The sequence below is a fragment of the Oratosquilla oratoria genome, chromosome 29, assembly GCF_046742065.1.
Source record: "Oratosquilla oratoria isolate Oo_2021 chromosome 29, ASM4674206v1, whole genome shotgun sequence".
Lineage (NCBI taxonomy): Eukaryota > Metazoa > Arthropoda > Malacostraca > Stomatopoda > Squillidae > Oratosquilla > Oratosquilla oratoria.
The window spans coordinates 14035117-14059803 of NC_134805.1; the positions used below are offsets into that span (position 1 = coordinate 14035117).

At 38.2% G+C, this 24687-nt stretch overlaps 1 protein-coding gene across 5 annotated transcripts in view; it reads left to right on the top strand.

Annotated features, from left to right (window-relative positions):
* The window catches only part of LOC143040605 (uncharacterized), a 535837-nt gene that overhangs the window by 268620 nt on the left and 242530 nt on the right, over positions 1–24687 (top strand). For 4 of the 5 annotated variants that reach the window (XM_076211732.1, XM_076211735.1, XM_076211734.1 and 1 more), the window contains 3 exons: positions 7993–8060; positions 9521–9725; positions 21360–21466. In XM_076211732.1, coding sequence (XP_076067847.1) covers positions 7993–8060; positions 9521–9725; positions 21360–21466 — 380 coding nt within the window. The remainder of the gene's footprint in view (positions 1–7992; positions 8061–9520; positions 9726–21359; positions 21467–24687) is intronic. The other variant, XM_076211736.1, reaches the window with a different exon arrangement.

Here is a 24687-nt window from a genome sequence, read left to right on the forward strand (position 1 = left end):
CTCATATTCAATCCTTCCACCCCTGCCTTCCACACCTCTTTTACTATCTTTCTTCACTCATTCTTTCCATGTGTCCAAACCATCCTAATACTCTTTCATCAACCCTATCTCCCAACTCCCTTTCCACCCCTGTTCTCCTCCTCACCTCCTCATTTCTCACTATATCCAGCCTAGTAACCCTTATCATACTTCTCAGACATTTCATCTCAAACACATTCAAACTTCTCTCTTCCTCTCTCATGTTCCATGTTTCTGCCCCATACAGTGCTGTTGGCACAATCACTCCTTCATATAACCTCCTCTTAGCATCCAATCCCAGATGTCTATTTCTCATTACACTTTTTAATCCACCAAGGGATTTACTCGCTTCTCTCAGTCTACATTCTACCTCCACCCCCAGTCCTCCCTTTCCTGCCACCTTCACACCCAAGAATCTAAAACTATCTACTTCCTCCAGTCTCTCTCCTTTAATGCTCACTTCCAGCCTGCTGTCACTCTCTCCCCTTGTACATCTCATCACCTTACTTTTGCCCACATTTATCTTCAGCTTTCTTCTTTCACACACCTTCTCAAGCTCTGTTACTAACTTCCTCAATCCCTCCTCTGATCATACAGTCTGGATGGAATTGCAAATAGGATACTAAAAGAACGTATAGATGAACTAATAGACAAAATATATAAGATAATAGATTGCCCACTCGAAGAAGGAAAGATACCACAAGAGTGGATAAAAGTAAATACTGTACCAATATATAAAGGGGGATAAGGAAGACCCAACAAGCACAATAGCTAAGATATATGAAAAATGATCAGTAGATTTCTGGAAGAAAATAGTATACTGAATCCAAAACAATTTGGCTTTAGACAAGGAAGATCATGTGCCACTAACTTGATTTGTTTTTGTTTGAGTCTAATAGACATACAGTCATCCCTCGTTATTCGCGGGGGATACATTCTCAAGGCCCTCGCAAATGGCTAAAACCGCGAATACTCTTTTTGAGAAAACAATTGAAAATCTATGGAATATCACCGCCAAAAACTCGCGTTCTCGTGCTTCATTCTAGCCACACTTCTCTACTAACAGTTGAAACATGCTTTAAATGTCTTCCACTTAGAATAAATTCACTTCTCATATATCAGTGGTTAATAAGTATAATTTAATAACACTTAATAAACTAAGAATAATACAGTATGGCCAGAGACTATACCATTGCACTAATCCAGTGACCCTCAACAGAAACGATCTGGAGCACGACAGGGTCATTCCGCGACATATTCCCTTTTGTCATAAGGACTCAAATTATCAGAAGAATCGCAAGTAAAAAGATTTGATGAAATAAGAATACATACTGTACTACCCAAGCGTCGTAGTTATGAGAAATATAAAACTGGAAATAAATGCAAAGAGGAGATTATGTAAATAATTATTATGCCAACAGTATTATTATTTTTGTTATTGTCATTATTACTCAGTGAGAATAAAAAAAGAATGTGGGTGTGCAGGAAGAGAGATCTATAGAGATGTTAATCCGAGCAGTGTCGCAACAAATCTACACCCACGCAGTGTCAGAGGTGTCATTGAGTGAGTCAAACGGCTTGGTTCTGCTATTGGCCACCAGAGGCAAACTCAATATACATGCAATTAAACATTTGGTGAATTTAATATTTTTATTCTAAAGTATCATACATACACAATAGTCAGCAGTGACGCCTGGCCCAGTGCGCGCAGTCGACAGTTATTTTTTTTTTTATTTCAAATGAAATCCGCGAATAGTCAAAACCGTGGATAAAAAAACCCGCGAATAACGAGGGATGACTGTATATGCAAGAATGGGATGGATGGGCTGAATGTGCTTTGCTAAATTTACAAAAGGCATTTGATAAAGTACCACACAAAAAGCTACTAAGAAAACTCGAAATAACAGGAGGTATATAAGGAAAGTTATTGAAATAAATGTAAAATTTCTTGACTGGGAGGAAAATGAGGGTGGTACTTAGAGACAAAAACTCGACCTGGGAATAAATGAAGAAATGATAAGTGGAGTCCACCAAAGTTCTGTATTAGCTCCAATAATGATTGCAATATATATAAATGACATGGATGAAGGTGTAGAATGTTATATGAACTTCTTTGCAGATGACGCAAAACTACTAAAGAAAATAAGTACAGAAAAAGACTGAGTCACTACAGAGAGACCAGGACAAAGTCTGGGAATGAAGACAAAAGTGGAAGTGAACTTCAACATCAAGAAATATAGTATAATGGAGTTTGGATGAAGTAAAAATAGGATATCAGGGCAATATAGAATTGGTAAAAAGGAAGTAAAAAAATGTTAGCTTAGAAAAGGACCTAGGCATAATTATTAACAGACATGTCACCAGACAAGCATATTAACAAAATTGACTGAGAAACCTACAATTTACTAAAATCAGTAAAGGTGGCCTTTAAGTACTTGGTTGAGGTAATGGTAAATAAAATATTAGCTACACTGATAAGACCAAGATTGGAGTATGTTGCTGCACTATAGACACCCAGCACAAAAACGAATATAAAGAAATTAAAAAGAATCCAAAGAGCAATGACAAAGATGGCACCAACACTTTCAAAATTTATATACGAACAAAGACTGTCCAAGCTGGAACTACCAACCCTGGAACAAAGAAGAGAAAGAGGAGATCTACTGTCCATTTACAGAATCATGAAAAGTATGGAAGTCCTTGACAGAGAAGATTTATTAAAGTGGGATAAAAGAAAGACAAGAGGACATGAAAAGAAACTCAAAAAGGAGAGTTACAGAAGAGATATAAAAAAGAAAAAAGTTTCCCACACAGTGGTGGATGTCTGGAATAAATTGGACGAAACAATAGTATGTGCTAAAACCATACAAGAATTTAAGAACAAACTAGATGCTGAAAGATACAAAGATGGGTCACTACGACCATAGCTCCCTTCCCGTATAATAGAACTAGGTAAATACAATCCACTCCCATCGATTCCATCCCAACATACTCCACTCCCATCCACCCCTTTGCCTCCCTGTTATTTTGGCTCCTCCTGGATGACGGGTCATCCCTGCATCTCGCCCACTGCCCTGGGTCAGAAGCAGTGTTGCAAGACACAGCACATCCACAGGAAGGCTGCTTCATTAAATCAGTGACCCCCCCCCTTTCCCCCCATTCTAAAAGACTGCTTTCAATGTGAAGACAGATCGGAAATGTTCATTCATTATTTCTGCTTGGACTGAGGCTTCCTAGAAGAACCTCACCACTGTAAAACAGTTTCACTTCATCTCTCCATTTATTTGCAACACCCATTTCAAAATTCTTTTCCCTCTCCTTGTGGATTCTTGTATGATCATTTCTGTCTTGCTTGTAAGGTTCTGTGGAGGTGCAACTGAGTGTGGTCTTTATGAGCTGTTTGCATACTGTGATACGTGTTTCTCTTTAGCATGACTTTGTAGTATTTTTATTCCAGTTGCTGCCATATGTTTGGTGTTACCCTTTCATTCTATCTGCTGCCTGGCTATTCTATTCAGCTTTTGTGTTACTCCTTTAGTATGGAAGTAATTGACCCCATCTTGATTAACCCCTTCTATACTAAAGGATAGGACACATGTGCATATGTCTGCTCTATATTTCTCATGTGGATGAGGGGAGTGGGTTGGCTGTGTATTTACCTAGTTGTATTTTACAGGACAAGAGCTATGCTCATATTGACCTGTTTTCGTATCTCTCCACATCCAGTTTTTTCTTAAAATTGTGTATAGTTCTGGCATTTACTGTTTCTCTGTTCAGTTTGTTCCAGACGTCGATCACTCTGTGTGGGAAGCTATTTTTTTTTTTTCAGGTGTCTTCTGTAACTGTCCTTCTTTAGTTTCTTTTCGTGTCCTCTTGTTTCTCTTCTGTCCCATTTTAATAGGTTGTCTCTATCGAGAACTTCCATCCCTTTCATAATTCTGAAAATGGTCATCAAATCGCCTCTTTGCCTTCTCTGTTCTAGTGTTGACAGATGTGATTTCTCCAATCTTTGTTCATATGTCAGATTGACAGTGTGGGTGCCATTTTTGTCGCTGCTGTTTGGATTATATTTAATTTTCTTGTGTTCTTTTTTGTGCTAGGTGCCCATATTGATACACTGTATTCTAATTTCGGTCTTATCAGTGTAACAATTATTTTTTAACCATCTCATCTACATAATCGAAGGCCACTTTCATTGGTCTTAATAAGTTGTAAGTCTCTCCAAATAATTTATTTACATGTTTGTCAGGTGTCAAGTCACTTGAGATGGGTACACCTAGATCCCTATCTGAATTTACTTTTTTGACTTCTCTGTTTCCAATCTCATATCGTCCCGAAACTCTAGTTTTACCTTTTCCAAATTCCATTATGCTACATTTTTTTATGTTGAAGTTCATCTCATATCTCCGGCTCCATTCCCATATTTTATCCAGGTCATCTTGCAGTGATTTGCAATCTTCTTCTAGTTGTATTATATGGGAAGGGAGCTATGCTCGTGGTGACCCGTCTTTGTATCTTTCAGTATCAAGTTTGTTCTTGAATTCCTGAATAGTGTTTGGACACACTGTTGCCTTATCTAATTTATTCCAGGTATCCACCACTCTGTGTGGAAAGCTATTCTTTTTCAGATCTCTTCTCTATAATTATTACACTGTACAACAAATTTCAGGATTAAGAAAAAAACATAGTTCTCATGTGTGTTTTATTATGAAGTTCAGTGTGCTGAATTCAAATTTGATAACAAAAATTTCATGCCACGTCACAATTTTTTGTAAATCGCTGTTTTAATAATTATGCAATTAATAGAGATTTCCAAGGTTCCATAAATGTATTTTGCTCCCAAAGTCAGATTAAATGTCTTCATTGTATTTATTTAATTAATATATAATGAATCAGCATGTTTGTTAGCTTTATATGATGTATTAACCTACAATCTATTATTTACTTCTTCTTTTATAAGACGTCTCAGGCGTGTCACGCTTCAGGTTCCAACAGAAGTCAGCCAGCATAGCAGGGCTCCATTTTCCCTTGTACCTGTTTTCCATTGACGCTATATCTTGATGGAACCTCTCTCCATGTTCATCACTCACATCTGCTGCATTCTCTGGGAAGAAGGACAGATGAGAATGAAGAAAGTGTATCTTCAGTGACATATTGCATCCGAGATCTTGGTAGCATTTGATTAGCCTCTCCACTTTACGCTCTCGCTGGGACTCTTGGTGCTTTCTCAGAAGCCCTTTGCATACATCTTTGAATGCATGCCAGGCCGCTAGCTCAGGTTCATCCATTGTCGCCTCAAAGTCATCATCATTTATAAGCTTGCGAATCTGAGGGCCTACAAATATACCCTCTTTAATCTTGGCATCACTAATTTTAGGGAAGATCCCTTTGAGATACTGGAAACATGGCTTGTTATGTTGCAGTGCTTTGGTAAATTGCTTCATTAGGCCTAGTTTTATATGCAGTGGTAGCAAAATGATTTACTCCTTCTTAACTAGTGGCTCATGAATTACATTATGGCATCCAAGCGTCATAGATTCCCGAGATGGCCATTCTGAGCGTATATAATGTTCTGATCTGGCCCTACTGTCCCACTTGCAAAGAAAGCACATAAATTTGGTGTATCCAGTTTGTAGCCCATTGAAGTATGGCTACTACTTTCAAGTCTGCACAAATTAACCACTCATACTCTTTGTAACTTATGCGGTCTAGAATAAAAGCAAGGTTCTCATATGTCTCTCTTAAAATGACTGAGTAAGCAACTGGAACTGAAGGCATGGTGTTCCCAATGTGCAACAGAACTGCTTTTATGCTGTAAAGGGATCCATCTATGAATAGCCTCCACTCATTGGGTTCATAGGACAGCTCAAGGGCACTGAATAGGCCTCTGATATCATTTAAATAAGTCAAGTTGTTTTCCAAAGTGAAGAAATCCTGTAGATTTGCAGAACGCTTCCTAAATACTGTAATTCGAGCTTCTTCATCCAACAGGTGCCATTGTTGCAAACGTGAGGCCAGGAGTTCACTCTGTTGCTTAGTAAGTGTTAGATCACGAACTATATAATTGAGTTCTGGTTGGGTGATGAGGTGTGGTTTCTTATCAGATTCAAGTTGTGTCGTATACGTTGCATCTTGAGATTCTGAATCGTCTGAGTTGCTCGTGTCATCGCTTCGTAGTTCAGAGGGCGGCTGTGGTACAGGAATGTCACTTGAATGTAGAACTGGGCGAATAGCAGACTGAAGATCTGGATACACGATAGATTTCTTGCCTTTTCTGTTGCGACCTGCAGGAAAATAAAATAAAATCAGACTAAAAATGGATACTATTGGTTGTGATCACGTGCAAAAATAGTGGAAGTGCAACTTATTATGTATTTCGATCTTTTTTATTGATACATCTCTTGAAAATATATATAAAAACAGTAAAAAATAGACACTGAACACCCACCTTTAATATCCGTTAAGCAGAAGTAGCAATCTGTTGAGTGGTCCTTTGGCTCCCTCCAGACCATTGGTACGCCAAACATGAGGCCAGTCCCTTTGCCTTTCACCCAGGCAGAAAGGGAACTTGTACACCTGACACAACATATGTGAGGTGCCCAGCTTTTGTCCTGGTCACCCACTTTACATCCAAAGTACAGCTCATAAAGTTTCTTTACACGTTGAGTCAACTGTCTCTTGTATTGCCTTAATGTAACTGATCCACATATATAACAAAACTTGTCTGGCGAATTCTTGCATTCTCTAGGCATCTTAACTCTGTATCCTGTTAAGAAAAAAAAACACATAGCTATGTGAAAAATTATATAAATGGTAAAAGCAACAAAAAATACCGTTCAGATAGACATTGCGGGCACTGCTATTTACGAAGAACTGGAGGGTCACAGAAAGAAACGGATGTTATATTCGTGATCTACGCAAAAAATAACTCTAGAAAAGGATAGTCTCATTTCCGTTTTTTTTTCATTGTTATACAGTGTTATCCTTTTTGAGTTTCTTTTCATGTCCTCTTGCTTTTCTCTTGTCCCACTTTAATAAATCTTCTCTATCTAGGATTTCTATTCCTTTCATGATTCTAAAAATAGTCAGTAGATCTCCTCTTTCTCTTCTTTGTTCCAGAGTTGGTAGTTCCAGTTTTGATAATCTTTGTTCGTATGTCAATTTGGAGAGTGTTGGTGCCATCTTTATCATTGCCCTTTGTATTCTTTCTAATTTTTTTATATTCTTTTTAGTACTGGGTGTCCATAGTGTTGCAGTGTACTCAAATATTGGTCTTATCAGCATAACTAATATTTTCTTAATCATTGCCTCATCCAAATAGTCAAATGCCACCTTCATTGACCTTAGTAGGTTGAAGGTTTCTCTGACTATTTTATCAAAAAGTTTGTCTGGTGACATGTCTTTGCTTATTATTACTCCTAGGTCTCTTTCCGAGCTCACTTTTTTGACTTCTTCACCAATTTTATGTCTTGCTGCATTGCCTCTGAGACCCTATTTTATTGATATGTTTGTCTGGTGACATGTCTTTGCTTGTTATTACTCCTAGGTCTCTTTCCGAGCTCACTTTTTTTACTTCTTCTTCACCAATTTTATGTCTTGCTGCATTGCCTCCGAGACCCAAGCAGTGTGGCAGGGGACATGAATAACCCTCATCCATGAGAAACTAAGATGGGAGAGATTGTGAATTAATATTTCAATGAACATGGATCCGTGTAGGGTGGGTGCATGCTTTAATTGGATCACCCTGCTTATAAGGGGTAAAAGGTCTTTTGTTATGTGTGTATCTGTGTGTTTTGAATTGACCAACCCCCTTATAATGGGAAGGAATTCATTGCTACATTCATGAAGTCAGTGATTGTGTTCCCCTGGTACTCTCAGGAGATCTATGAATATCATTAATATATATAAATGTAAGAAAATTATCACAGAATTGACATATTCATGAAATTATGTCTTTGATATTCATTTTTCCAGAACTTGAAGAGTCTTCAAGTGTCTTTGTTTACTCCAGTCAGAGGCAGGCTAGATTCTTAGCAGAAGATGTAAGTAGAACCTTTTCAGAACATGTACATAATTTCTTAGATATAATTTCTTTCTTTGTATCTACTTCATCTCCTTCACTAAAATAACCCCAGTAGAACATCTACACTCAGAAATTAGGAGCATATTCTACAGTAAGATGAAGCCCAAGGTAATTTTCAGCCTCATGAGCATTATATGCTTAACCTGTTCAATACGAGGCAAATTCTTATGCGCAGCATCACCTGCCTTATGTACAATGATGCATCACAATACTCGCATTTTAAAATATAAAGTCAATGCTGTATTACTTGTTCTCTTTCACTCTGAGTAATAATAAACACAGATAACACAATCAACCCAATTCACAGAATTCAGGGGTTACTCAGCAATAATAACAAGATAAATATAATCAAGACACCGATGCCGGCATCCTTGTATACCCACACATGCTTCATGACGCCTATGTACGCATCATCGTATGGAAGAGGTTAATAAGCAGAATAAGCATATAACAGCATACTGTAGCTGGCTAGTTATTCCTACAACTAATCCTGTGATGTAGGTCCCATTGCTGAAGCCCAGTAACTAGAAAGAATTATCCATACTACTGACCTTACCACTGCCCGGCCTCTTTGCCTGATAGAGAGCCAATTAATCCTTTCAAAGACTCCTGAGCTCTGTTAGCAAAAAGAGTAATTGACTATCTTTAGAGAAGGAAAGAATGTTTCAGATGCCCTTGCAAAGTACGTATCAAAGTTCTTCCTACTTAAACTGGCATGCTTACACTATGCCTTTACCCCACCCCTAACTACTATTGCAGTGGGCTTGCTGGACTTAATGGGGGCAGGTTGCAAGCCTACAACAGTCAGAAGCACAGTGTCTGGAGGTCATATATATGAATTTAAAGTTTTACCTTTCCACATCCCAGCCCACCATGGAGCCCAACTTGAGGAAACTAGATGGTGGGTATATATCTTGACCCAACAGTTTTAAGGGTCATAAGAGAGTGAACACACCCAACACTTAGGCACTGAGAGGAGAAACAGATACAGACTTCATGTATAGTGTTGGCCAAGGCAGTAACTGTTTGGCTTAGAGCAAGCATGACTCAAAGGTGCAAATCAAGCATCTCAGCTGACTTGCTTCTCTGAGTCATGAGGGATCACATGTCCTGGCCTGAATAAAGGAATGAAAAGGCATATTGTTAGTTTCATGGCGGTACTTCAGTGCAACCATAGCACTGGGGCATTACTCAGCCATTAGGACTCCTATCTCCAGGCACTGGAGGGATGCCATGCATGGCAAAAGGGTGGATTAAGTACTCATGATAGGGTTGGATAGCCATCGAGTCATAAGGAGGTAGCACTGAATTACATGATACCAGTAGAAGGATGACTACCTCATTTGACATTTAGGTAAATATGTGTTTGATAGTATATATTAACTTGATTATATGTAATGTTGGAATGCTTTGTTTCAGGAAACACAAAATGTGAATAATTGTAAACTCCTCATCAACATACAACATTTCAATGATTCTTCTGTGTTTCTTGGAGAAGGATTTACCTTTCAGCCAACTGTGGATTCCCTTACTCCAGATACTTGTTATGCTGTTGATGTTTTGATCAAGAATAGAGACAGTAAAGCTTTAACCAAAACTGTACAATTCTGCACTCTTCCAGACCGTAAGTACCTGTGCTTTTGATAATATTTTGTACAGCAATATTCTTATATTGAAAGGAATGTCAGGAGAACTCTAAGAGATTTTGAATATTATATCTATTAGGAGTTAAGAATAATGTCTCCAACACATTTGTCAAATTTTGCCTATAGTCTAGAAATTTTTAGGGTACTACTGGATAATTGTGGGGTATTTGAATGAGAAACAAATTTTATTTTTTTCTTGTTTTTCCATTTTCTCATGACCTTACACAAACCAGTGTCACGGCGAACCGTGACAAAAGAAAAGAATAAAAAAATATACATATTCTCATCAACAATAATTCAGATGCTACAGATTGTAACCCATATTCTGGAGGAAGCGAGCATTATTCCGCTACTCCTTGACTTCCAATAACACAAACCGAAGGATGAGGAGTTGTACTGTGCTGCAGGTTAGTCATATGGTAGGACCTGGGACATGTGGGTAGGTGTTAGGAGTCCTAATACTGCTTTCCATTCGTGGTTGAAAGGAAACTCGACCTTCATTTTCCAATTGTTGCATTTATTTCTTCCAGCCTCATTCCAAACACTTCCCAAACGGGGGGAGGGACGGAATTGAGAACTTGCGTCCAATTCGGTCTCTCATACTAGTTCCAAGACTAGTTTTGAGACTAGTTCCCTGGTTTCCAAGACCAGTTCCAAGATTAGTTTCCTGGTCTACCAGACTAGTTCCCTTTTAAAAAAGGGACAATTTGGAGAAAACCTCAATAACCTTGTTCAGCCGTCTGGCCGTGCTTACGTGGCATCTTTTCACCCTATCTGACAATGCGGGCGTGAGAAAAACAACAAAGAAAGATTTAGATCCTGTGTCCGATAGCGAGGGTAGGAACATAAATTGACATGGTAACATTTCTACATGTGTTTGTTGATGAATAAAGTCCTTTTTGTGGATTTCATTATAAATGTTAATGATTACAATAGTAATTTAAAGATATTAGAGCTGGATGATGAATCAATTTCTAAGTACATCCAAAATATTAGAAGGATAGCTTTTCACTCTGACACCAGAGCACAACATGAAAGCTCACACATGTGCATGTTACCCTAGAAATGAGGTGACCGAGTGACAAGTCTTCAAGAAGGGTTGCTGACTTTTGAAATGGACAAAGGGTCACATGAGCATCGTCCTATTCCAACACCAGTGCCTGCTGGAAAAGTTAATTGTTACTCCCTCACCCCACCTTCATCCACAGGTGTGGCAACAAGGAGCCACTACCTGGTCTATGCAACAGGCCTAGAAACTCAATCAATAACACTCACTTCCTTCCAACCTATCTTCAACCCAGACTCCTGCATATGTTCAGCATGCACAAATCCTATGAATTACACACATACATATGTAATTCAACACCTGATAAAATGGGATGATAGAAATACAAGAGGACACGGAAAGAAAATCAAGAAAGACAGCTATAGAAGAGATGTGAAAAAGAACAGCTTTCCTCACAGAGTAATAGACAGTTGGAACAAGTTAGATGAGAAAATGGTGTGTGCAAAACCAATACATAATTTTAAAAATAGTTTAGATAAAATGAGATATGAAGACGGGACACCACGAGCATAGCTCCCCTTCCCGTAAAATACAACTAGGTAAATACATAAATCTCATGAGTTCATCTTATGTGCTCCACTCACAAACATAACCAATACACAAGAAATTGGATCTGTAGCCAACACACATCAAAAGAAACTCTGAAAGAGATACAAGAGGAGGGACAAGAAATGGAAAAAGAAGAAGTGCATAAAATGGGACTATATTCTTAAAAAAAAAAAAAAAAAAAAAAAAATAGACCAATAAAAATTAAACTGAGGTGTCGAATGATAGTAGAAGTACTATAAGAAAAAACAGCAAAGTTGGCAAAAAGTGAAAATTACAAAAATGTATGGATAAAAAAAGAAATAGGCAATAAGGAAAATGAGGGGAAAAAGACACTAAGAAATGAAAAAAAAAAAAAAAAAAAAAAAAAAAAAAAAACAGAGACCCAAAAGAATGAGTGTAGCATAATGGAGTTTGGTAAAAGCAAAAACAGAATTTCAAAAAATTACAAAATTGGTGAAAATGAAGTAAAAAAAAAAGTGCACTTTGAAAGGGACCTTGGAGTGATAATCAGCAATGACATGACACTGGACAGACATACTGTATAAACAAAATAGTAGGTGCAACATACAACCTACTAAGGTCATTGAAAATGGCATTTGAATACTTGGATGAAGAAATGATAAAAAATATATTAGTCACATTGATTAGACCAAAACTGGAATATGCAGCAACACTTTGGACACCCAGTACTAAAAAGAACATAAGAAAACTAGAAAGAATACAGAGCAACAACAAAGTTGGCACCAGCTCTTTCCAAATTAACATACAAACAGAGATTATCGAAGCTAGAACTACCAACACTAGAGCAAAGAAGAGAAAGAGGTGATCTACTGACTATATATAGAATTATGAAAGGAATGGAAATCCTTGACAGAAAAGATTGACTGAAAAATGAAAATGGAAAAACAAGAGGTCATGAAAAGAAACTCGAAAAGGACAACTATAGAAGAGAGAGGAAAAAAATAGCTTCCTACACAGAATGCTGGATATATGGAATAACTTAGATGGAAAAACAGTGTGTGCAAATACTATTCACGATTTTAAGAATAAATTTGATGCTTAAAGATACAAAGATTGGCCACCACGAGCATAGCTCCCTTCCCGTATAATACAACTAGGTAAATACCCCCTTCCTGTATATAAACAACCAGGCAGCTGTTGGCTTGTTCCGAAATCATTCCAAAATAGTTCGTTGTTAACTCGCTAAATAGTGGTTTGGAGTGTATTTTGGGACGTCCTTCGTCGATTGCTTCTCATGTGTGTATTTACCTAGTTGTACCCAGTTGTATTTTACGGGAAGGGGAGCTATGCTCGTGGTGTCCCGTCTTCATATCTCATTTTATCTAAACTATTTTTAAATTGATGTATTGTTTTTGCACACACCACTTTCTCATCTAACTTGTTCCAACTGTCTATTACTCTGTGAGGAAAGCTGTTCTTTTTTAGATCTCTTCTATAGCTGTCTTTTTTTATTTACTTTCTGTGTCCTCTTGTATTTCTATCATCCCGTTTTATCAGATTCTCTCTATCAGTAATTTCTATGCCTTTCATGATTCTGTAAATAGCTATCAAATCTCCTCTCTCCTTTGCTCTAGTGTCTAGTTCAAGTTTTGCTAGTCTCTCTTCATATGATAGTTTTGAGAGTGTTGGTGCCAATTTTGTAATTGCTCTTTGTATTCTTTCAATTTTTTTTATAATTTTTTTTTGTACTTGGTGAACACATTGTTGCTGCATATTCCAATCTTGGTCTTATCAGAGTGATTAGAATTTTCTTCACCATTTCTTCATCCAGGTATGTAAATGCCACTTTGATTGTTCTTATTAAATTATAAGTTTCTCCAAAAATCTTATTTATATGTTTCTCAGGTGACATATTATTCATAACAATGACTCCCAGGTCCTTTTCATTTTCTACTTTTTTTATTCCTTCTTCTCCCAATTTATATGCTCCTGTTATTCTGTTTTTGCTTTTTCCAAATTCCATTATACTACACTTTTTAGTGTTGAACTCCATGTCCCACTTCCTACTCCATTCCCATACTTTATTTAGATCACTGTAGTGATTCACAATCTTCTTCCGTGTTCACTTTTTTTAACAGTTTTGCATCATCTGCAAAGAATCTCATATAACTTTCAATTTCTTCATCCATATCATTAATATATATAGCAAACATTATTGGGGCCAGAACTGTTCCTTGTGGAACACCGCTTATTACTTCATCCCATTTTGAGTGTTTGTCTCTTATCACTACTCTCATTTTTCTTTCTTGTAAAAAGTCTTCCATCCATTTAAGCAGTTTGCCCTGTATTCCTCCTTCAGTTTCTAATTTCTTAAGCAACTTCTTTTGTGGTACTTTGTCAAAAGCTTTTTTTAGGTCTAGAAATGCACAATTAGCCCATCCATCTTTCTTGTATTATATCTATTAGCCTTCAATAGAAACATATTAAATTGGTGACGCATGATCGTCCTTGTCTGAATCCAAATTGCCTTGGATTTAGCACGCTGTTTTTTTTTCTAAATATTTTACCCATCTACTTTTGATAATTCTTTCACAAATTTTTGCTATTGTACTTGTTAGAGAAACTGGTCTATAGTTGGTAGGTTCTTCTTTATTTCCCCCTTTATATATAGGTACTATATTTGCTTTTTTCCAATCTTCTGGAACTTTACCTTCTTTCAAGGAACTGTTTATTATGCTATGTATTTTGTCTGCCAGTTCATTCCTGCATTCTTTCAAAATCCAGTTTGCTATTTCATCTGGTCCATGCAATTTTCTGACATCAAGATTACTCGAGTGTTTCATTATTTCATTCTTTGTTACTTCTATTTCTTTCATAAGGGGGGACTTTCTCTTTCCATTCGATCTCTTCAGGTTGTATGTTCTCCCTTGTAAACACTGATTTAAAATGCTTGTTCATAATTTCCGCCATTTCTATTTCCTCTGTGTATTCAACTCCTCCTTGTCTTAATTTCTCCAAATCTTGTTTGTTTTTCAGTTTGTTGTTTACAAATCTGTAAAATAGTTTTGGTTGATCTTTAAATTTTTCTATGACATCTTTTTCATATTTTCTCTTTTCCTCTCTGCATGCTTGTACATTTTCATTTCTATAACAAGTATATATTTTCCATTTTTCAGGTCTTTTGTCTTCCATTTGGTCCAAGCTTTGTCTCCTTTGTCTTTTAACACCATAGAACTTCTGTTGTACCAGCACTTTACATATTCTTTTTCTTGCTTTTGTCTTAGGACATACTTTTCCACTCTTTTTTTTTTTTTTTTTTTTTTTTTTTAATAAATTTTTGTCAAAATATTCCATTTCTCATCTACTGTTGTATCTTCTTTGTGTATTCTTTCCCAGTTTTCATTTTGAAAGAATTCTCTTATTTTATCAAAATTTGTTTTTTCATACATCAGTCTTCCTTTTCTATATTGTTCGTTTCTTTTCATGTATTTTTCCTCATTTAGTTCTAGTTCTATCAATATTTGGTCACTTTTACTCATTGCTGCCTGGTATTCTATCTTTTCCACTATTTCAGGTTCTGATGTGATTATTAGGTCTAGTCTCGATGGTTCTTCTTCATTTCTATACCTAGTGTTCTCTTGAATCCACTGTGTCATTGTGTGGTCAATAATCATCTCAAGTAGAACATTTCCCCATGAGTCTTCTCTACCCTTTACTGTCATCTCATCCCAGTAGACTTCTTTGCAATTAAAGTCGCCCATCATGACTATTCTTCCTTCATCTTCCATTATCTTGTTTAATGTTATTCTTATGTCTTCTAACATACTTTTATGTTCACTCTCTTCCCACGAGGCTGTTTTTGGGGGCACGTAGTTTATTACAAACTTTCTGCTCTTCTTATCTCTGTCTTCTACTTCTATCATAATCATCTCTACTCTATTCTTTCCATATGTGACACACCTCACGTTTATATCCTTCTTAGCCAGGAACATTATGTACATATCGTCACTTTACTTTTACCCACATTTATCTTCAACTTCCTTCTTTCCCACACTTTCTCAAACTCTGTCAATAACCTATTTCCTTAATCCCTCCTCTAATCCTGCTACAAGTGCAGTATCATTAGCAAACAACAACTGACTTATCTTCCACTTTTCTTCACTTTCTTTAACCATCTCCAATCCCCAGCTCATTACCCTTGTGTTTACCTTTCGCACCACCCCATCCAAGTATAAATTGAACAGTCAAGGCAACATAACACATCCCTGTTGAAGTCCCACCTTTAGTTCAAACTCACTTTCTCCATGTCTAATTCTAACACAGGCTCTACTACTCTCATAAAAACTCTTGACTGCCCTTAACAGCTTTCCTCCTATCTCTATATATCTGTAATACCTCCCACAGTGCCTTCCTGTCTACCCTGTCATAAGCCTTTTCCAAATCCATAAAGCCCCAAAATACATCCTTATCTTTACCTAAAGCTTTCTCACTTATCTGTCTTACCACAAAAATCTTATCCATGCATCCCCTACCTGTCCTAAACCCACACTGTTCTTCAATTACTCGCTCTGTTCCTCTCCTAATCCTCTCAATCAAAACCCTCCCATAAACTTTCCCAACTACACTCAATAAACTGATCCCTCTGAAGCTACTACACTATACAGGCACTCCTCCAGTCCTCTGACACTCTACCCTCTTTTAGACAAACATTAAGCCACACCAGCCAGTCCATAATCACTGTGGCTATTTTAAGACTGCATGACACCCATCTAACCACATTCATCACTGTCATTTTCTTATGCCTTTTTTCCCTCATGCCAGTTGAGAGTGGAGGATAGATGGAGAAAGACGAAAAGGACAAAAGATAGGAAGGTGCTTAGAGTGAACTCTTTAAATGAAAAGGAAAAGGAGAAGGAATACAAGAAGAAGCTGAGGGAGGAGTGGGAGGGAGTGAAGGATAGAGTAGAGCTAGGAGTGGAGGAGGAATGGGGATGGTTCAAGGAGGGAGTCACAAAGTGTGCAAAGATGGTGTGTGGAACAAGAAGGACAGGAGGAAATAGAAGGAAGGGTAGTGAATGGTGCGATGAAGAAACAAAGAAGGTTGTAGAAGAGAAGAAGTGAGCTTTCACAGATTGGTTACAAAATAGGACGAGGGAGTCATATGAGAGGTACAAAGAAAAGAAAAGAGAAGTAAAGCAAAAGGTAAAGGAGGCAAAGAGGAGAGCAGATGTGAAATGGATAAGAGTATGACAGAAAATTTTGAAAGTAATAAAAAGATGTTTTGGAAAGAAATTAAAAGAGGAAGAGGAGGTGAATCAAGTAGAGAAGAAAAGGTAAAAGGTGCAGATGGAGGGATGATAATGGAAGAGAAGGCAATATGGGGAAGATGGGCAGAATATTTTAGGGAGTTGCTAAATGTGAAGGAGGATAGGGAGGGACAAATAGCTGCAGTGGGAAATGCTAAGAAAATGACCATGATGAGTGAGGAAAATAGAGGAGAAATAAGGAAGGATGAAGTGAAGGCAGTTGTTAAGATGATGAAAGCAGGTAAGGCACCTGGTCTGGATGGATGCCATGCAGAATGTCTTAAAAAAGGAGGTACAGTGATGGTGGACTGGCTGGTGAGGTTATTTAATGTTTGCTGGAGAAAGGGTAGAATGCTGGAGGACTGGAGGAGTGCCTGTATAGTTCTGCTTTACAAGGGAAAAGGGGACAAGTGTGAATGTAGTAGTTTCAGAGGGATTAGCTTTTTAAGTGTAGTTGGGAAGGCTTATGGGAGGATCTTGATTGAGAGGATTAGGAGAGGAAGAGAGGGATTGGTGAGGAACAGTGTGGATTTAGGACAGGTAGAGGTTGTGTAGATCAGATTTTTGTGGTAAGACCGATATGTGAGAAAGCTATAGGAAAGGGGAAGGATGTTTTTTGGGCCTTTATGGATCTGTAAAAGGCTTATGACAGAGTAGACAGAAAGGTACTGTGGGAGGTTTTGCGAATATACGGGATAGGAGGAAAGCTTCTAGGAGCTGTCAAGAGTTTTTATGAGAGTAGTAGAGCTTGTGTCAGGATTAGAAATGGAGAGAGTGAGTGGTTCGAGGTAAAGGTGGACTTCGTCAGGGATGCGTTATGTTGCCCTGGCTGTTCAACTTGTACATGGATGGGGTAGTGCGAGAGGTAAATGCAAGGGTGGGTCAGGGATTGGAGATGGTTATAGAAAATGGAGAAAAGTGGGAGGTGAGCCAGCTGTTTGCGGACGACACTGCGCTTGTGGCAGGATTGGAGGAGGGATTGAGGAAGTTGGTAACTGAGTTTGGGAGAGTGTGTGAAAGAAGAAAGCTGAAGATAAATGTGGGTAAAAGTAAGGTGATGAGATGTTCAAGGGATGAAAGTGGCAGTAGACTGGAAGTGAGCATTAAGGGAGAGAGACTGGAGGAAGTGGATAGTTTTAGATACTTGGGAGCAAATGTGGCAGGAAAAGGTGGAGTGGAGGTGTGAGGTAGAATGTAGATTGAGAGAAGTGAGTAAATGCCTTGGTGGATTAAAAAGTGTAATGAGGAATAGACATTTGGGAATGGATGCTAAGAGGAGACTATATGAAGGAGTGATTGTGCCAACAGCACTGTATGGGGCAGAAACATGGAACATAAGAGAGGAAGAGAGAAGGAGCTTGAATGTGTCTGAGATGAGGTGTCTGAGAAGTATGATGGGGGATACTAGGCTAGATAGAGTGAGAAATGAGGTGGTGAGGAGGAGAACAGGGGTGGGAAGGGAGCTGGGAGATAGGGTTGATTAAAGAGTATTAGGATGGTTTGGACACACGGAAAGAATGAGTGAAGAAAGACTAGTAAAAGAGGTATGGAAGGCAGATGTGGAGGGAGTGAAAATGAGGGGACATCCTAGGATGAGGTGGATGGATGGAGTGAAGGGGGCTTTGGGGAAGAGGGGAATGTCTGTTGAGGAAGGACGGGAGAGGGCAGAAGACAGGGGTGAATGGAGAATGGTTGTATATGGATGATGTTGTGATGCATGAGGTGAAATGGGTGGGGGGATGGGGGGTGAGGTAGTATGTGTGAGCAAAATTTGACGCAGCCCAAAGGGATTTCTCCCCGTCTTCTCCTTTCATGCATGGGGGGATGTAGAGGGTGGGTTGCTGATTTAATGAAGCGGCCTTACTGTGGATGTGCTGTGTCTTGCAACGCTGCCCTTGACCCAGGGCAGTGGACAAGGTGCAGGGATGACCCATCGTCCAGGAGGTGCTAAGATAGAGGGAGGGTGGAAGGGTGTGGAGTGTATTCAGGGATGGAATGGGTAGGAATGATTTTATGCCTTTTCCTTTTTGGCTACCTCCCTTGTAAGGGGGAGAATGCCTTGATATATATATATATATATATATATATATATATATATATATATATATATATATATATATATATATATATATATATCACAATAAAGTAATGTCATGGCACATTAGTAAAATAAACTTTTTATCCCACAGTCGGAAAAAGAAGACACTAATGTCGAACGTTCTGTATATTTCGATCACTAACTGTGACCCTCTTCAGCAGAATGAATACATAGTGGAAGGCATATACATATATACAAAAAATGTGAGGTGGGAAAAGGAACAAGCTCAGGTAACATGACCGACGCTCTGCGGGTCACGTGGGATTTTGTGACCTTGGAGTAAATGAGGTAGCACTTGGTTGACTGCTGAGGTAGTAATGCAGTCAGGTGCATTACTACCTCAGCAGTCAACCAAGTGCTACCTCATTTACTCCAAGGTCACAAAATCCCACGTGACCCGCGGAGCGTCGGTCACGTTACCTGAGCTTGTTCCTTTTCCCACCTCACATTTTTTGTATATATGTATATGCCTTCCACTATGTATTCATTCTGCTGAAGAGGGTCACAGTTAGTGATCGAAATATACAGAATGTTCGACATTAGTGTCTTCTTTTTCTGACTGTGGGATAAAAAGTATATATATATATATATGATGATGATATGATGATATGGTTTAACGTCACACACTCCCCCTATCGGGAGGCTAGGACGGTGCCCCTCATGGAGGGCTTTGTAGCGTGGAATTTGATGAACCATGCCCTTGGTTCAACTTCGCTGGTGGCAGGACTTGAACTGCCCTCACCTCGACCTTCGCCGTAAGTAACGACACCCTAGTCCGCTCAGCCAGCAAGCTTAAAAAAAAAAAAAAAAAATCTAATTCTTTGCTAAATAGACTAATTTATTGGTCCCCCAAATATGAAGATTTGTAATTATTTTATATATATATATATATATATATATATATTATATATATATATATATAGATATATATTATATATATATATATATATATATGTATATATATGAATATATATAAATATATAAATATATATAAATATATATATATATATATATATATGTATATATAAATATCTATATATATATAAATATCTATACATATCTATACATATATATATATATATATATATCTATATATATATATATATATATATATATATATATATATATATATATATATATATATATATATATATATATATATATATATCCCAAGGTCCCTTCTCCAGGAGACCCAAACCCTTAGATAACTGGCAGTGGCCTCCGACCTGGCCTGTATATCACTCATGATAGATATTTTGTTCTGCTGTTAGGGTATGATGAGAGTGGGGCAGTGTAATATGAAGTGGTCAGTATCTTTTGTGTGGTGGTTATATCTAAGATACTTTGAAGCTGTGATCAGGCCAGGCTGATTCTCTAGTGATACTGCCTCAACACTGGGAGGTGGCCTGAATACAGTGTCAATGTAGTTCTTGCTCCTCTGGGGAGGAACTTCCCAGTAGAGCATATGGGAGTTGTGTGGAGTACTTGCCTTAGGGTCAGTACTTTTTTATGATCTTGGTGTGCATTTGTTTTGTATGGACATATTCTGCAATGCTGGTGGGAGGTTGTTGCAGATGTTTGTGTAGTACGTTGCTGGGATTGTTATCTTGTGTCCAGTTGGTCTTGCTTGTGTGATATGGTGGAAGGGATATGTTGGGTAGAGGGTTCTTGAGTAGAATTGTATGCCTATTATTTTTGTTTTGTTGTGTAGATAAGATCTTGGTTTCAGAGTATGGCTGGTTTGTTTGGGTTGTTTTAGTGTATCCTATTATTTTTCTTAATGCTGTGTGTTGTATTGTCTGTAGATTAAATTATTTTATTTCCTGATGGTTGGAAACCATACTGAAGAGGCATAGTCTATTTCATTCTTATGAATTGCTTGTAGACTAATCAGTTTCCTCCCACTGGCCAAATCCTTTGTTTGCTGTTGATCTTACTATGTTACGTTTCTTATGCTCTTATTGCAAAATCCTTGATGAATGGAATGAAAGACATGTTCTTGTCAGAAGTGAGGGCCATTCCCCCCTTTTTTCAGTAATAGAAGTTGGCCATTTAGTTTGACTGTTGGATATTTTTTTCATTCATGATTATCTGAAGTAAGTAATGTCACTGATGATTTTTGGGGTGGAGCTGCTTTTCTGTCTTATCTCAGCCAGAGTTTGAGATCGTCTGGGTGTTTTAGGCAGCTGTTTTGTAGTTGCTGTGCTGGGCTATGATGATAAGATCATCTGCATACATATTACAAATCAGCAGCATTTCAAACACACCTGCAACAGTTCTACCATAGCCACAGCATAGTAGCGCCTATGCAGGAAACTAAACTTATACCACATACCATACTTCCTGTGTTCACTGAACATACCGCAATCAGGGAAGACAAAACTTATCACAATGGTGGACTCATAACACTAATGTGTAACAGTATACCCATATCCAACAGAATAAAAGAAAACAAACCCTAACAGACATCAGAACAGAAATAATCCCCTCCTCCTTTCCCACTCCATGCATCCTCATAACCACGACTCTCCATACTTCCTCATTATGTTTTCCCATGAAAGTTATCAAATGATATAGTAAAACTTTTTCTCACAGACCTGTAAAGTTGTATATTTTTCTTGTTTTTACACAGCTCCTTCAAAGATAAAAAATTTTGAAGTGAGACCCTATGCAGAAACGGTACAAATAACAATTGAGAAGCCAGTGGGGAAAGTCACACATTACATCGTTTCTGTAAAGGTAGGTAAATAAAGTTTCAAGGAATTTAAAAAGAATTCATGTATACCAAGGTGAATTTGCTTGTCAAAGTTATAATATGTGTACAGTACTACCTCTCATCAACAGACTAAAAGGGTGGTAACGGTGTCTGTTGATGTGAATAATCCGTTGATTTGGATTGGTTTTTGGGTGGCATAGTGATTGCACACACTAAACAACAGCACCAAAGACACTGAAAACACAGCAAAAACACCGCAAACACAGCTAATTAACATCCGTTAATGAGAGGTCTCACTGTACAGGGTTTTTAGGTTCATGATGTTTTCTGTACTTTACCTAATTTATTCACATAATTGTAGTATACAGGAATGGAGTGATGCTCATTAGGTCCTGTCTCCTACTCTCCAATCAATCATACCTAGCCTCAAGTTCATGTACAGTTCAGACTTAATTTATATCTTTGATTTCCAATTATTATATTTAGTTTTGAATTCATATATTTGTGGTGGTTATAATATAATGTAATATAAATAATATTTCCATTTTGGGCTATATCACCTTGTAAGCTATTCCAAGTATTTATGCATCTATATGGAAAACTATTTCTTCATATCCTTTAGACTTGTAGCCTCTCTTAATTTGTTCCTGTGACTTCTTAAAGCCCTCCAATCTTTAATCAGTAGATCTCTTTAATGACCTGAATACTGTAATCATATCACCTCTTTATCTTCAATCTTTCAAAGTTGGTAGACCCATTGCTTTTAGTCTTTCCTTATATGGTTTATCTGCCAGGCTGGGGACCAGTTTGGTTGCTGTCCTTTGTATTCTATCTTGCTTATATCCTTCACTCTGCGAAACATCACTTTGATCTTCTGCAGTAGTCCGTATGTCTCTCCCACAATTCTGCTGATATATCTGTCAGGTGACAGGTTGTCTTTTATCAGCATTCCTTCAGCATATCATGCAGTTTGACAAATCATGGTGAGGAGAAATGACTTCCCAGACTTAGTTTTTGCGAGAGGTCCTACACAATCGATAATCACTTTACCGAGAGGTTCCTCAATGTCAGGAACTTGGCACATGGGTACCTTTTAGGGCAGTGGTTCCCAAACTATCTTACCTGAATCCCCCTTTTTGCTTCCAGTAGACCCGCATGCCCCTATTCCCTCTTTTGTTCATGTGAAACGATTCTTGCATTAATTTCTTAGCATTGTTCAGGAAAACAGATTTCTGTTTGTATTAAATCTTAATAATGAAAGCCACTCAAACAACTAATAGTACATTCCAGAGAGATTTTTCTAAGTAACTAAAAACGAAACATTTGGTTCAAAGGGAGCGAAAAAAAAAGTTTGAACATTAGCAAATTGGCAAAATTGACTTGCAATTTTAAGAATAGATAATTTGAAAACATGGCATATAATATTCGGAAAGATTCATGAGACTAAGGCACAATTTATGAACTAATTTAGTGAGATGGATGCTGCTGCTTCTTCCTCACAAGATTAGAAATTCTAGGATTGAAGTATTGGGAGTTTGTGATGAGTCCCTCAGTGGTGTCAGTGTGATTGGTATCGGTGATGTGTCCAAAACGTGTAAGGAGAACTAGCCCAATAGAAAACGGGTTGGAGTGACTCCTATAATTATACTTTGCATGTATGTAATGGCAGATTTTGTTCTTTGAATGATTTTATTATTCTAATTGAACAAATATTTTTGAGCAGATGATTTCGCCCCCCCTTGTATCCTCCTCATGCCTCCCTAGGGGGGCGCCCCCCACCCCTAGTTTGGGAACCACTGCTCTAAGTTGTTTCAATGGTCTTCCCAGTCACTCAATACACAATACATCGCTTAACAATCCTCTTGGCATCTGACAAATGAGGCCAAAAAAAATTTGTTTAAGATTGTCTGGTCTTGGTGATTTGAAGGTGAGTATATGTAGTCGCACGAGCTAGCCTTGCAATCTTCTCGCTAATCTTCCGTGGAACTACAATTTGGGTAACAACATCACATCCTACCTTTTGTGGTGCCTTATATTTTCACAGAAGTACACCATTTTCCATGACAAACTTGGTTTTGCTGTATTCCTTTTCTTCATGCTCCTCCTCAGCTGCTTGGTACACCTCCTTCAGCTCCAGGTCCTCCTGCTGTAGTTGGATGAGTTCTTCTCTATCTATGGCTTTCTCAAAGATTATTTCCTCTGCTTGGGTGTCACCTCCCTGGTCTCCTCCTACATCTTTCTTCTGCTGCTGCCTTCTTCTCTTCCATGCTATGTTCATCCTGTGACTCCTTCTGGATGTTGTCTGCAACATCTGCTTCAAACAGGGGATTTAAGCTGTCATCACCTTGTTCATCTTCCTCTTGAGCTTTCTTGGCATGAGATCTGGTGATGACCACCACAGGATCCTCCATGTCAGCTTCATCATTGTTTGTCTGTCTGGTCATGGGATCATTTACTGTCTTGAGCCTAATCTGGACTATCTCACCTACATCATTCTTGAGGAGGACATCTGTTCCTTTCACTGGATGTTCCACTACTCCTACTTCAATGCTTGCTGTTTGACCATCTATTTCAAGTAATACCGTAGCTATGGGTACTAATGTCGTCACTCCTCCAGCCAATTCCATGGTGAACTAACCTATGTGCCTACTTTCTAACCTTGGCATCACATTTGGTCTCACAATGGTGCAGGATGCCCGTGTCTTGCAAAACCTTTACCGCATACTTCCTTTCACTTCCCTCTATTCCTATCTTGGCATCTTTCACATAAGGTAACCACTCTTGGCTGACTCCTGTGTTTTTCATCTTGTCTAACCTACTTTCACCTACAAAGCAATTACCGGTACTATCATCCTTCTTGCCTGCTACTTCCTTCTCCTTTGCCTTGCTAGAGTCCTTTTCTTGTCTCCAGTTTTGTTTCCATTTCTCTTGGGGCAGTTTCATCCCACGACCAAAATTTCTGCAGGAATAATATCTTCTCTTCTGATTTACATTCCTCTTGTTTCCTTCTACACACACGGTCTCCTGCCTGGTTTGCTTGTTTCCCAATTCCTTCCTGTACCTTTGTTCATTTGGCCTAGCATAACAATCTTGATTTCTATGCCCTCCTCTCCCACAGCTAAAACACTGGACTGGTTTTCTCCAACTATCCCCTACTTGTGGCCTCACATATCTTTGACTTGGAATCGCATTTGCACCTCTGTTCTCACCCTCTGAGTTTGTAATGCACTTTTCTCCCTATTTT